General features: G+C 39.3%; 1 protein-coding gene across 2 annotated transcripts; it reads right to left on the reverse strand.

The window, feature by feature from the left end:
• Positions 1-1,250: 1,250 nt before the first annotated feature.
• Positions 1,251-15,813, reverse strand: gnpat2 (glyceronephosphate O-acyltransferase 2). Of its 2 annotated transcripts, XM_079584637.1 has the most exons (16): positions 15,703-15,813; positions 14,100-14,291; positions 13,341-13,517; positions 13,132-13,261; positions 10,812-10,939; positions 9,629-9,704; positions 9,394-9,545; positions 9,176-9,306; positions 8,462-8,685; positions 7,379-7,627; positions 2,485-2,564; positions 2,275-2,415; positions 2,076-2,175; positions 1,900-1,993; positions 1,742-1,803; positions 1,251-1,626 (listed from the first exon to the last, which is right to left on the reverse strand). In XM_079584637.1, exons 1-16 carry the CDS (start codon positions 15,712-15,714, stop codon positions 1,583-1,585), a joined length of 1,992 nt encoding a protein of 663 aa, XP_079440763.1. In that variant the 5' UTR covers positions 15,715-15,813; the 3' UTR covers positions 1,251-1,582. The 2 variants fall into 2 exon arrangements, 1 of the variants encoding a protein (XP_079440763.1); XR_013794446.1 differs by lacking the exons at positions 1,251-1,626; positions 1,742-1,803 and having other exon boundaries at positions 1,976-1,993; positions 2,076-2,196.
• Positions 15,814-15,900: the final 87 nt, after the last annotated feature.

The following is a 15,900-nucleotide window of genomic DNA, read 5'->3' on the forward strand; positions in this document are numbered from 1 at the left end:
CTGATTTTTATAACAGCATGGGGTTTTTTTTGTGTGTCATTCCCAGGAAAAGCAATTAACGAGTGTCGTTTGTTTCTTCAAACTTTGGCTACCGCGACGTGTCAGCTGTACCTGGCGCTCTTGCCACTACGTCTTGTCGCCGGACACTTCGCCAAAGCAGCCTGGAGTATTTTAACCGAGCCACGTGTTAATGACTCTGATAACATGTTATCGACTACCGACGCCGTAGAGCTCCTATTGTACCTTTTACCGTATTTAGGTAAAGCGGCTGTTCATTACCTGGAAGGAGTGTGTTTGCTGTGGGAGTCTCTCTCTCAGTTGCTGGCAGTCGTGTCGTCTGTGTGTGTCGCTGTCAGACACGGCCTGCAGGGGGCGCTGTTTCTCATCGTGTCCACGGCGCGCTGGCTCCAACAGATGATGCTCTGTAAAGGCCACGTGGATGAATGGATGAAAGAGCAAAATCAACAGAGAGAGCGAATAGAGAAACAAAGAAGACAATTGGAGAAATACCTACACGCTGTTGACCCATTAACAGGAAAAAGGAGGAAAAAAGGGGGGGACAAAAGTTGACAATTCCTTGAAATGATAGTTCACCCAGAAACTGCATTTCTGTCTTAATTTACTCACACTCGAGACTTGTTTTCTTATTCTATGGGACATAAAAGCAGATTTAAAATATGACCTATTTATTAACTGGATCAAACGATTCTATGGGGGGGAAATCGTTCATAAGTACAGTATGTTAAGTTGCAAGTTTTGATCAACTTCTTTTAAAGGTGCTGTAAACGATTTACCTGTTGCTAACTAACGTTACATATCTTCTTAAAGGGATAGTTCGCCCAAAAATGTTGTTCCAAACCTGTATGAGTTTCTTTCTTCTGTTGAACACAAAAAAAGATTTTGAAGACAAAACAAGAATGGACACAAAAGAATAATGTTGGTAAGGTAACCAGCGAGTTGACGACACCCATTGACTTCTGTAGTAAGATTTTTTTGTTCCTACAATGGAAGTCAATGGCTACCGTCAAATGTTTGATTACCAAAATTCTTTAAACTATTTTATTTTGTGTTCAACAGAAGAAGAAACTCATACAGGTTTGGAACAATATTTTTGGGTGAACTATCCCTTTAAGAAGATATGTAGTTAGCAACAGGTAAATCTTTACAGCACCTTTAAACGTTTTATGGTTGACTTTTCTTTGAAGATACTTTATTTCATGTTGCATCAATCAACGAAGGAATGCACATAATCAAGTAATCAAGATTTTATTACAATATCATAGAAAAATATATTTAAAAAAATATTTAATTAATGCAATTATCTGATTATCAGAAAACATAAAATTGCTTGATAAAGATACTTAAAAGATAAGAATATCTTCAAATGTATATTTTGCTGTTAAATACCATTATTGCCTGTATGATTTTCACGAAATTAAATCATATGTATTGCCATAACAGTCCAAAATTGCCAAAATTCAGGTTTGCTCTGTGTTTGACACTAAAAACACATATGATACTAATACTTATTAGCACTTCTACAATAAAAGATTTGATAGTTGCTGTAGTCCAATTCTTCTCATCACAGTCTGGCGTCTACACTGATTCGAGGGGTCCATCCATCATCTGTCATAAAGAAGAGAAAGATCAACACATTACACTACTCGACAGAGAAATACCCTTTAGTTTCCAGCAAAATGAAAGATAGTAGATCAGAACAAAAATCAATCAATAATCTTACTCAGCGTGTCCCATATTCTCTTAACTGCGGATTTATTCACTCTAAACTCATTCTGGTCGTCGCTGAGATAAAGAGAGACATGTTATTGTTATTATCTTCATTTCTGTGCTCATAAAATTTCAAAGTTCACTTCTTAGATGTGTGTTGTATCTGTTTACACTGTAGTTTTGGCCACAGCCGTCATCCTGAGCAAAGCTAAGAGAACGTTCCTGTGTAGGTCAGATGATAAACCCTCACACGACTGCACTTCACCTGAGACAGAGACATAACTTTAACTGAGAGACTGTAACATAATCATCAAGGTTATTTCACAAAAGTCTAAAATGAGCCACACCTGAAATAAGGAGCTTCATAATGAAACTGCGGATGCTGGTTGAAAACGTCTTCTCTCTGAATGTCTGCGAGCTCTCTTCACACAGGTACCGAAACACCACCTAAACACACTGATATCAGTGCTGACGTGTTCAACATCCTGTTACTCACCAATCGACACGGTGAACTGCCTGAACAATTGTGTAGATGACTACAATCACCTGGTAACTCTCAATAAAAGGCTGCAGAATGGCTCTGAGGAAGACGATGGTTTCCTGGCCGTCGTCTCTCACATAGACCTCTTCATCAGAGCGGCCGATCACACCAGACTGCTGTAGCAAAAGACAGCCCTCCTCATAGTCCTGAGAGAGATGCAGATGTTTAGATGGATGTCCTGTGTTCAACAGCTTCATTTAGACAATCAGACTCACCTGAACCGCTTGACCAGGAACGAAGACAAACTCATTGGAAAAGAGCTCCAGAAGGAACTTAAAATGATGAAAGACGTCGTCTGGAAAGGAAACAAAATGGTTAAGGATCAGTTTAGCTAAAAAAATAACAATTCATCATTTATTCACCCTCATGTCGTTCCAAACCTGATTTCTTTCTTGTGTGGAACAACACAAAACATTAGTAGAATGGACATGCTACTTTTTTCACAGTAAAAGTGAATGGGAGATCCAGAAAATGGCAAAAAAAACAAAACAAAAGTGCCATAAAAGTCATGTTTTTTAGCTTTGTGTGAGCAACAGACTAATATTTAAAGCCCCACTAAAACACGCAGCATTATTCAATATGGTGACGTAATTGCCATTAAAACAGGAAGACAGGGTGGGACATATCGATCAGCTCCTCCCCAATAGCATTTCCTTTATATCACAGCTCAGCAAACCCCCATTTTACATTTAATATGAAACTGTTACTAAAGCAAAATAGTGAACATAGTCATGCTGAGGATGTGTAGTTTGAAAAGTGTGTTTTGTTGGTGCATGGCATCGATGATGTCTCTTCTACTTGACAGTGCTGTTTCTAATGCCGAGTCTGTCTAACCGTTCCTCTTCCTGATCTCCTCCATCGTTTTAAAATACAGCATTCTGTCCAGAATTCAAATGTGTCCGATACGTTTTGGATCTGCGCCGACTCGCACATATGAGTCGCTCTGTGTATCGTGTCTCTGGACCGGAGCTGCGGCGGTTCACGTGACACTAACGCGAAACCAGACTTCATTCGCCCTGAAGGAAAGCATATTTACACATTTCCCTTTCCCTTATACAGGGAGTGCAGAATTATTAGGCAAATGAGTATTTTGAACACATCATCCTCGTTATGCATGTTGTCTTACTCCAAGCTGTATAGGCTGGAAAGCCTACTACCAATTAAGCATGTTAGGTGATGTGCATCTCTGTAATGAGAAGGGGTGTGGTCTAATGACATCAACACCCTATATCAGGTGTGCATAATTATTAGGCAACTTCTTTTCCTTTGGCAAAATGGGTCAAAAGAAGGACTTGACAGGCTCAGAAAAGTCAAAAATATTTGTATTTGTATTTGTATTTTATTTATAAAGGACAGCACACATTAATCAACATTACAGTTAATGTGTCAGTATTAGCCTACTGGCTAATTTCCAACTGTAGTTCTTTGGCAAGATGTTTTGAAGCCTTTAAAATATTAATATATACAGTAAACAGCATACATCAAGACATAATAAAGCAGCAAGTAAAACATAACAATTTGCACAACATAAAACCACACAGAACATCCAGAAACGTTAAAACAACAGTACAGTTAACTGACAACGGACAGAAAACTTGGGAAGTATTAGCAGCAGGTTGAAGTATTACAGAGTTAAATGTGCAATGCACTTTTTTTAATTAAAATGTTCACAAGTTTGATTTTTCAAGAGCCAGGCCTTAAGACTTCGCGTGAAAATATAGTAGTTGTTTTCTATTCTTATTTCAGTTGGTATGGTGTTCCATAATTGAGAAGCTCTTACAGAAAAACATGATTGGCTAAACGTGCTGGACCTAAAAGGGATTACACAATCTCCTCTTAGAGCTGATCTTGTAGTTCTGTTGGTGACATTTTTCTGCTTAATAAAAGTACCAAGTGGTGGTGGAGCTTTTCCATTTAAAATCTTAAACACCAGACAGATGTCACTATATTTCATTAAATTTTCCCAACTAAGAATTTCGTATTTATCCAAGATATTACAATGATGGTAGGTTTTGGGTTTCCTATATAACACTTTGTGAGTCTGCTTGTACAAAGAAAGGATAGGCTTTAGTGTTGTACATTTTGCTTGAGTCCAACTTGTCATACAGTAAGTCAAGTGAGGGATGATCATTGCATTAACATATAATTTTGCTGTTGTAGTAGTTAAGCAGTTTCTTATATACTTAAAGTTAGCCAAATTGTATTTAGTTATTTGCATAACTTTCTTCACTTGTTTTTTGAAGGACAGGGTGGAGTCAAGGATAACGCCTAGATATTTAACATGAGATGCTATTTGAAGGACCTCACCGGACACATATACTTTAGGATGATATTCAGATGCAGAGTTTGTTTTTGTAAAAAACATGCAGACAGTCTTCTTAACATTAAGAAACAAATGTGAATCATTAAGCCATTTGTTTACATTAATCATTACTGTATTGAGTTTAGAAGCGGCTTGTTCTTTGGTTCTTGCGTGAACATATATTACAGTATCATCTGCATACATCTGAATTTCACACCCAGTACAAATCGATGGCAAATCATTTATATATAAGCTGAACAAGAGAGGGCCCAGGATGGATCCCTGAGGCACACCCATTGCATTACTCAGTAAGGATGATGTTTCACTACCCACCCTTACACACTGAACTCTGCCCTCAAGATAGGATTTCATCCACTTCATCATATTATCGGAGAAATTAAAATTTGCTAGTGAGATTTAATAGTGAGATATCTTGCAGAGGGATGTAGCAGTCTTAAAATTGCCAAGCTTCTGAAGCGTGATCATCGAACAATCAAGCGTTTCATTCAAAATAGTCAACAGGGTCGCAAGAAGCGTGTGGAAAAACCAAGGTGCAAAATAACTGCCCGTGAACTGAGAAAAGTCAAGCGTGCAGCTGCCAAGATGCCACTTGCCACCAGTTTGGCCATATTTCAGAGCTGCAACATCACTGGAATGCCCAAAAGCACAAGGTGTGCAATACTCAGAGACATGGCCAAGGTAAGAAAGGCAGAAAGTCGACCACCACTGAACAAGACACACAAGCTGAAACGTCAAGACTGGGCCAAGAAATATCTCAAGACTGATTTTTCTAAGGTTTTATGGACTGATGAAATGAGAGTGAGTCTTGATGGGCCAGATGGATGGGCCCGTGGCTGGATTGGTAAAGGGCAGAGAGCTCCAGTCCGACTCAGACGCCAGCAAGGTGGAGGTGGAGTACTGGTTTGGGCTGGTATCATCAAAGATGAGCTTGTGGGGCCTTTTCGGGTTGAGGATGGAGTCAAGCTCAACTCCCAGTCCTACTGCCAGTTTCTGGAAGACACCTTCTTCAAGCAGTGGTACAGGAAGAAGTCTGCATCCTTCAAGAAAAACATGATTTTCATGCAGGACAATGCTCCATCACACGCGTCCAAGTACTCCACAGCGTGGCTGGCAAGAAAGGGTATAAAAGAAGAAAATCTAATGATATGGCCTCCTTGTTCACCTGATCTGAACCCCATTGAGAACCTGTGGTCCATCATCAAATGTGCGATTTACAAGGAGGGAAAACAGTACACCTCTCTGAACAGTGTCTGGGAGGCTGTGGTTGCTGCTGCACGCAATGTTGATGGTGAACAGATCAAAACACTGACAGAATCCATGGATGGCAGGCTTTTGAGTGTCCTTGCAAAGAAAGGTGGCTATATTGGTCACTGATTTGTTTTTGTTTGGTTTTTGAATGTCAGAAATGTATATTTGTGAATGTTGAGATGTTATATTGGTTTCACTGGTAAAAATAAATAATTGAAATGGGTATATATTTGTTTTTTTGTTAAGTTGCCTAATAATTATGCACAGTAATAGTCACCTGCACACACAGATATCCCCCTATAATAGCTAAAACTAAAAACTACTTCCAAAAATATTCAGCTTTGATATTGAGTTTTTTGGGTTCATTGAGAACATGGTTGTTGTTCAATAATAAAATTAATCCTCAAAAATACAACTTGCCTAATAATTCTGCACTCCCTGTATAGTGCACTATGTGCCATTCACCATGTAGAAAATAACTGTGAACAAGTGACCGATTTGAACCACAGCTTCAGCATCTAGTTATAGTGTAGGGGGCGGGACGAAACATTTGATTGGACAGAAAATCTGATGAGAAGCTGAAGTGCAGAGTGATGTCATCAAAACCTATGATCCAAATTGGCTAAAGTGAGAGACTAAGTTTTGAACGCTTATATCTTCTAAATGTGAATTTTGTCATTGTTTTGGAGCACACTAACTTATAGATAGCCTTAAGGCTAACATATTCATACTAAAAGTATAAGTTTATTCACTGAAAATCATTCCTTACAAGTTTGCATAGTTATATGAAATAAATGTACTGTGCTTTTTTTCCATACATTTTAAAGCTTAAAGTTTGAAATCAGTTCTTGGAAATTATTGAAAATATCAATGTTCCACAGAAGAAAACTATTTTTTTAATGAATAACATGAGGGTGAGTAAAACCTATGAAAACTTCCTGTGATAGTCTCATAGGCTGCGTTCCAGTCCAAAATTGTCCCTTCACTCGCTAACTTCCCTCCGTCTCGTTCACTCGGATGTACGTCATTGCTTGTGTTGCACGAGTGCCGCTACTGGCAGAACCTTTGCAATCGGCTGAATTGGAAGGTGCTTAAGCCCTTAATCACTTAGAATCCACTATGGGGTTGATTATTTATTTATTTTCCTTACGAAATTGTTTAATGCAGCATTTTATATGTATATAGGTGTGTTTGAGTTGTTTAAATAAAAAAATACTAATATATTTTTTATATAGTAATATAATACTAATATATCATAGAGTTGTTTGTGGTGGTGTAAATTAAACGCAATATGCGTTGACGTCACAATCGTGTTGCATTGTAGTATATGGAGCTGCGGGAAGTGTACATATGAACTAGACTCGCTCCCTCTGTCAAAATCGAGGAAGCGAGGGTCTGTCCATATAAACTTCCCTCGTCCACTTCACGAAGTGGAACACACTTCAAAATGGCGGCAGGGATTCCCCCGAGGGGAAGTGCTTAGGGAAGTTTGCAAGTGTGTGTCTAAAAGTGGACTGGAACGCAGCCATACTACTCACCTGTCCTCCTGCTTACAGCTGTCGTGATCGCCACTGCCACCATAGCTGGCCGCGTGAATACATGTACCGCTTGATTCCTGTAGGAGGCGCACATGAGCACAGCAGCAGCACGTCTGAACACGCCCTCCTCTTGAGTGACAGGTCCCGGACCCGCCTCCTCCACTAAATAGACACGCCCCCTCTCACAGCGCACTAATGAGTGATGCAGTGTCATGCTCGATGACATCACTTCAGAATCCAAAACATGCTCTTCAAAACAAAAAGAGGGGAGAATGGTATGTTTTTCCACTACAAAAAAGTTATTATTGTAATTAACAGGGCTTAAACAAGCATCTTTTCTTTCATGAAGACTCAAAACACAACTTTAAGAACTTCTATCCTATTTATCCTGTGTGATTGCCATAGGAACAGCCCTGAATGGGGTTTTTCTTGTTTTCTGTTGATCCCAGTCACATGTTTGGCTTTAGTCCCAGAATTAAAGAACTGTCCAAAGTTGTTCACAATACCTACAGAGCTAAACTATAAGAGAACCTTTGGAAGAGCTCATACTATATTGTGTAAGTGTTTTCTCTATGGACAGCATATGCTGTTGATTTTATGGCAAAAAATAATCAAATTGTCCCTCAGTTTGTAAAAAGCCAAAACCCGTGCGACTTATGACTGGTTTTGTAATCCAGGGTCACATATGTGTGTTTTTGTGATGTAAAGTTGTCTTAACTATGCTTTTAGTATTGGTACAACTGTTTAAAACAGATGAAATTCTGGTTTTTGCAGAAATTACTGCATTGACATGGCCAGAACAGGAGATGAAATATGAGATATAATTTTGCAGCACACTAGTCTCACATGTTTATGTGTAATGTTTACTTTTGGCAAACTTCCCCTGTAAGTGCCTTTTTTTTTTTTTTTAAACCTGACAAATAAGCCAAAATGGCTTTCTATGCTAATTGACTGCATAACACAGAAGCTGTCTGTAGAATGTGTCCAGTCTGGCATTGAACAAACGATCTTCCTTTAAAGAAGCCGATTGTATGTTCTATTCAGGTTTGATTTATTGAATGTCATCTCTACATGTATCCTTACTGGGCCATCTGATGTGGGCTCCAAACTGCAGGGCGATTCTCCTCACCCAGAGGGTTTTGTTGGTCAGCAGGTCCAAATCGATGCCCTGGAGGTTCTGGAGGAGAACCACGACCATCAGGTTCCAGGCGCTCAGTACCGCATTCCTCTCCTGCAAACGGATGATCATGTGGGCTAGACCAAATACAAACTCCTGTGTCTCCTTATTGGGCTTCATGGGCAGGTCTCTGTTAATGAGAGAGAAGACAAAAAAAGAGTGAAGTGAAATACTGTATATCCCACAATGCAATGCAGTCCACTTGACCTTGCATTTACAATGTGGGGGCCTGAATAGCAACCATGATTTTTAAAATTGTAGTATTTCACAAGACTGCCAAAAGTTGACAGTTTTTAGACAAAAATATACATTTAAAGCACAAAAATCTATTTTTTATTTATTTTTATTTCTTAAATATATTTACGGTAGGAAATTTACTAAATATCTTCATGAAACATGATCTTTACTTACTATCCTAATGATTTTTGGCATAAAAGAAAAATCTATAATTTTGACCCATACAATGTATTGTTAGCTATTGCCACAAATATACCCGTGCGACATGTGACTGGTTTTGTGATCCAGGGTCACATTATGTCAAATGCACAAGTAAATTTTGATTCCTCATCTCTTTTAATAATTTATCACTGCAAATTGTCATGTGTGTATACATATATTACCTGGGTACCAGATTGTACTGTCTGCAGTTTATCTTTCCTTTGACCAGGTCTCTAACAGACACAGGGTTGCCAAAGCACACATGCATGCAGCCGTAATCCTCCTTCAGAACCGACCTGGCCTTCAGCAAACCCTGCAGATCACAGCAAGAGCTCAGCACCAAGTTCATTCCTTCACATTTTGAAATGCATGAGACTTTGTCTCGCTTTAACAGCTGTACCCCTGTGGTCTCTCTTGGTTTAGGCACACCCAGCAGCTCATGAGCCAGAAGCGACTCCTCCAACACACGCTCGTAACTGATGCTGATGGGGACCAGGCTGATGTCAAACACCTCTCCTTTAAAAAAGGGCTCCAACACCATGTGCATCATTCCTGTGAGGATGCAAACAGAACTCGAGGACCAAGAACATGAAGAGCCTCACATTTCAAACTTACGATCTTAAATGTGATCTTACCTAGTTTTGGTGTGAGAGATTTCAGCGTTCTACTCCGTAATCCTTCAACATAAAACTCTAATGGAGCATAACCTGTCTGTAGAAAAACTGCTACTGTGAGTTTCAGTGCTAACAAATACACAACCATTCAAAAGGTTAGGGTTCAGTAAGATATTTTATATATTTTATTCAGCAAGGATAGCCTAGAAATCTAGACGCACCCTAGCGGCAGCACATTTTATTTTGCAGCCAGGGTAGTCTAGCAACTCTCCGTTGGCTTGCGAGCTGGAAAAACCAAACTTTAGTCAGGCCAATCACATCGTGTATAGAGTCGGCGGGCTGGTTTAACATAATGACGAAAGAGTTGAGACGAATCCCTGCTACTTGAAAACAAAGAATGGCGGCTGCTGCTCGGCTTTGGCCGTGACTCTGGAGGACTTGGAGTTAAGCTTTTCTTTGAGAAAAGAACGGCACTGAAGTCATTCTTAAAAAAGGAAGAAGTGTTCGGAGTTTTGCCGCTCTGACTACGTCACCTTCTTCGTTGCTCAGGTTGGTTGTAGCGCTATCCTATTGCGTGCAGAGGGAATTTGAAAGACAACCGTCTATCCCAATCCCGCCCCTCGGATTGAGCCATCCCAACGGTGAGTTCCCAGACCTAACATCTTGATGTGGGTCTGGCTTGCCAGGCTACAGCAAGGATGCATTAAATTGATGAAAAGTGAGGATAAATACATTAATAATGCTGCAAAAGTTGCTGTTCTTTCAAACTTTCTAGTCATCAAAGAATCCTGGAAAAATGTGTCCCGGTATCATATATATATATATATATATCACGCAGCACAATGTTTTTCAATACTGATGATATTATTAAATGTTTCTTGGGCATCAAATCAGCATATTAGATGCTGAAGACATGTGACATGGGCAGGTCATGTGACACTGAAGACTGGAGTAATGATGAAAATTCGGCTTTGATCACAGGAATAAATTACATTTAAAAATATATTCAAATATAAAACAGTTCTATTAAGGTTTAATAATATTTCACAATATTACTGTTTATACTGTATTTTTTGTTCAAATAAATTCAGCCTTGGTGAGCAAAAGAGACTTCTTTTAAAATCATTAAAAATCTTCCCGACCCTAAACCTTTGAATGGTTGTGTACAATCATTTCTTTATAAATAATAACGCATGCTGCTCACCCGCACAATCGTTCTGACATACTCAGACAGCACCGCCCAGTACAGCTTGTCTGAGCCAATGGCACGACGGATAAAGAAGGCGCCTGACCGTCGAAAGAGCTCACCAACCAGCCTCATCCCCATCAGAGCTGTTAGAGAAATAAAGGTGGAGATTTGGAAGAAAGTGAGTAGAGAAATATTTTACTACCACAGCCTGAATACAAGTTCTTATCTTTAAAGGGCATATTGCAGGTTTTTTTTCTTTCAGAATTAATATATAACCTTGTATGAAAATACCATATGAAGAGTAAATGCATGATTAAAAATTGTTTTGCCAGACATAAGGGCACAAATTTAGTAGAAAACGTGACAGTTTCCTTGACCGTGTTGAAAAAGCGCTTTTTTTTCACCACCGCGTCATATTACGTCAGAATGGGGAGTCGTTTGCCGGCTCTGCGTTCGCTCAGTGCAGAATAGGCTGGTATTATGTTGAAGCGGTCGTGATTCAGTGTGTTTTCGGTGGTTATTGTATTTCAATGAATAATTATCGTGATAAATGACTGTGAATTATGGCCTGTCAGAACATTGAGTCCACAAGTTTCCGAACAAGAAAAAGGATGGTGCTTTCTTCCGTGTTTGTGTGCGTTTTGTGCAAGATGGGACTTCGCTTCTGCGTCTGCTTTGAAAAACGCGGTAGTGTGTAGCGTTCACTATAGACTGCATGATTATAATCCCGGCGATATGATGAGTTAACGTTACGTTATATGATGACGGCGATATGTGCACACTGTCCCGGCTCCTTCATCGGGTCGCCCGGTCCGCCGTCAGCATGTGGGTCGGCCACCGGTGGGAAACATGACGGTCACGGATCCGTCATAGATCACTTATTGTACATTTGTTTTACAAAATGTGCCTTGTCTTAATTTATTTCTTTAACGTATCCTCCATAAACTTGTAATGTCTTGCAAGTCTGCAGCCGACACTTATTATTATTATAATATAATATAATGTTCATTTTCAATCTGTACTCCGAATTTTAATGTTTGTGTTGGCTGTTTCTACATATAAAACTTTTATACAGTAAGAAAGTTGTGATTGTGATTATTTTTTTATTCATTATCACCAAGTGGGGCCATTCAAAACCTTTAAAATGTCCCTCTTTCTCTGGAAACTGTCTCCTAATGGCTGACATACACATGCAGGTAAGGGTCTAAATACTAGCTTTGCTATTGCCTGACACATAATTACAATATTGTGATCTGAGCATAGTGTTATACATATCGTCGGCTAACGTGAATACATCTATAAGCTAACACTGTTCTCTCATCGAGACCCGACTCCTGCCCTGTTCTCCTCACACCACAGCTCAATGCGTCTCCTCTGACCGTTGTTTTGTCTAATCCTGGCCTGTCTAGAGTCTCTTGGCTTCATATCAGGCTCATAATTATATGGCTGAGGTCTGTCATACGAGTAAACATTTAGGCTACAATTTCCTCAGCGTCCGAACTGTCATTGCGATCCATTGCTTTCCTATTGTTTACTTTGACCGCTCTCCCCCATGCTACGTCACATCCGGTTTGGCGGTTTTCAAATGCGGAAGTAAAATTTTCTCACAAAAACGACTCCAGAAGCCTAAATAGCGTTTTATAAGTATATGTTTATATTTAAATCTAGTACCTACATTATTGTTCTATACATTGGCGCACTGGGTACTCTAACCTGCAATATGCCCTTTAATGATGCACTAAGCAGATTTGTGTTAATGTTTTGACATGACAGCATTTAGTGGCCACTGTGAGGGGATGCCCACCATACCGCTTTAAAGGTCCCATATTGTCAAAACTGAAAGGTCCCTGGCTTTGTTCATGATAACAGAGGTCTAGGGATTATGAAACTACCATATAAGTTTTAAAACAGTCGATACACAGACAAATGCACACAGCCTGCATAAAGTAGCTGTGCCTTTTCACAAGCCGTTGTGACTTCCGTATAAATGTGATGTCAGAACTACTCAGTCACCGCCTTCAGTCGCTCACCACCCCCAGCAATGGTGGGTCACTCAGAAAACAACAGGCCAATCAGAAGAGAGGCTCATGAATATTAAGTAGATAGGCATGTGAAGGAGCTGTGAAATATATATTGAGATGGTTTTTGGTAATATATATTCTTAAGGACATCAAAACCTAAAATATAACTTCAGAAAGGTATACAATATGGGACCTTTAAGTGTTAGTTATTTCAAACATTTGTCTAAAGTGTTGGGCATTTAAAATTAATAATACATGATGTGACTGTGAGATTTGGCCACCAACAACTACAACAAAAATCTGTAGATACTTGCGAATTCCGGCTGCAATGACGGGGATAGAGAGGTCATAAGTGAACATGATGTAGGACAGAACAAGGAAGTCAATGTAGCTCCTGTGATTGGGCATTAGGATGACGGGATGCTCCTGAATGGCCTGCTGGAGCTAAATGATAACAGAATTTAGTGAAGCATTCCTTTTTTTTAAATATAATTAATTTTTAAAAGGACAGGAAAACACTAACTCGTGTGAGTCCGTCCTCGTTGACATGTATAGAGCTGAACAAGCTTTTAACAACTTTGGTCATTGCGAAGGCCAGCAGTCGAATGACTCCCAGCTGAAGGTTTTGACTCATCTCGTCCAGTAACGCAGACGCTTCCTCTAGAACTGCCTCACGCGGTTCATCGCACTCAACCACGATCTGTGAGTGTGAGCAAGAAAGAGTGAACAAAAACTGCTATGACATCTTAATTTAAAGGTACACTGTGTAGGAATTTCTCCCATCTAGCGTTGAAATTGTATTTTGCATTCAAACGAATAGTGCTCTCTAGCGCCTCGCTTTTTCAAATGCGTGTTGCAACTACGGTAGACGTTGGTGACGAGGTGAATGATGTTCTCCTGTGGCTCAGCATAAGTATGATCCTGGATTATGAAGTACCGTGCAGTGCAGCCGTTCAAATTTGCCGGGACACTGACATGCGCCTCTCACTGATCTCCTTGTCCGCTTCAGTCACGTGACACTGGCTCTGAACGAAAAGGTAGGCTAGTGCTTTTTGTCCCTCTCTGCTATTATAGTTTTTCAAGATGGCAGAACGACATGGAAGCCTCCTTGGACTTACCCTCCCCATGTAAATAAAGATAAGAGAAGTCAGATCATTGGCAGAGGTAATTTTACACCAATGAGGACATATCTTTGAATAAAGACATTGATCTTAGCTAATAAAATACTTAAACTACACAGTGTACCTTTAATAACTACTGTATATCACTCTTTCTCTCTCACCTCCTGTATGATGTAGCTCAGGTACTGGGATTCAAGCACCATCCTTTTGAGAGCGGCAGCTGAAATGTGTGTGGCTCCACGGTATGGCTGAGGGTTAAAGGTCCGCAAGGCGTGGCTTAAGTCATTGCTCCGCCTCCTCTCCTCCAAAATGTCAAAGAAGCCATCAGGTTCTGCACTCAGTGCTTCAGCACTCTAATACACACAATATTGCTTGTTCAGTCAACAAGAAAGCTAAATATATTATATATTGTATTTTGGTTACATTTAGGTTATGTGCATTTTGCGTACTTGAACGGCTAATAATGAACATTATTTGATAAAAATGACCTAAATGGAAGTAAATTGACTCGAAACATCAACAGAACGCCTTTTGTTATACGAAGACAAAACCATTTGAATAAGAGTTATCAAAAGTTTGTGGGGCGTTATTTGTCTCCTTTTTATTAACCCTTGAGCATCGATTTAAAAAAGTTACTCTGAAGTACTTAGGAGACAAAAATGTCCATGTCAGAAAACTCTTTGGAGCAGACATGTAAAAAAAAAAAAAAGTTAAAAAAGGGACACAAAAAGTTATAGAGGTTTAAGTTTATGAAATGTATTTATGAACAATATTTTATATAAAATATATTTAATAAAACATGTTGAACTCAAAAACTTCTCAAACATAATTTTGTTTGGGCGCAGTACCAAATTTTCCCCGTTAGATGCCAGCAAAGCTCCAGCAAAGCAAACACACAGTGGTTGGATTTATGATTTGGAGTTTTTTTCCACACACATCTGGTTTACTATCTTTGTGGGGACTCTCCATAGACGTAATGTTTTTATACTGTACAAACTATATATTCTCTCCCCTTACACTAAACCTACCCCTAAACCTACCCATCACAGAAAAATTAATTTTTACATAAAAGAAAAGAAAAGAAAACTCATTCTGTATGATTTATAAGCTTGTTCCCTCATGGGGACCTCAATTTAGCTCCCCATGAGTCAGTGTGTATCTAGGTTTCAATGGGGACATTAAGGTCCTAAGTGTAGCTATTTTTGTGCACCTAGTGTAAAATTGATTTATTAAAGGAAATGGGGGTTAAATAGTTAAATTTCCAATGAAAATACACACGTGTGCAAAATGATCACAAAAAAAAAAAACTGTTGTGGAGAACAGATTTTCTGAGGTAAACTATTTTTTCTTCACCAAAAATTATAACAATAACCTCTAAAAGCTGATAAAAGATTTACCTAAATTATAAAATGATATATTTTCAATTGAGAAATGTGAATTATTTTGAAGGAGCGCGTCCTGCGTATTTTTGTTTTGCTAACGTTAGTTGTTTAACGTTTTCCGTTTTTTTTTTCAATAAAGAAAGCGAAACAAAACACTTTTCACACCGAGTTCATACAGCAAAGTCACAAAAACATAATTAGATGGCTATTATAATAATCACCGAAGCAATGTAACGTTACACTCCAAGCGTACTTCGTTGATTATAGTGAGAGCGATATAGTTTTTGGTGCGTTGTGTACACACTGACACTACACAGTATTATAATGCACATCCGGACCAAATAAATATATAAACATAACAACAGAGAGATCATGTTCGTACCAAGCGCTCCATGTCCAACGCAGAAGCAGGTGTTCTTCTTCTTCCCCTTCTCTGAGTCGGTTACTGAATGCACCGAACGACATTCGCACCGGAGCCCAGAACCAATAAGCGCGCGCACCGCGGGAACGCCTCCTGGCGCGTGACCTGTCACCCCCAATAATCTCCAGCTTTAAGCAATCTCTCAAAGATAATCAGTTT

The sequence above is a fragment of the Phoxinus phoxinus genome (assembly GCF_949152265.1).
Source record: "Phoxinus phoxinus genome assembly, chromosome: 16".
NCBI lineage: Eukaryota > Metazoa > Chordata > Actinopteri > Cypriniformes > Leuciscidae > Phoxinus > Phoxinus phoxinus.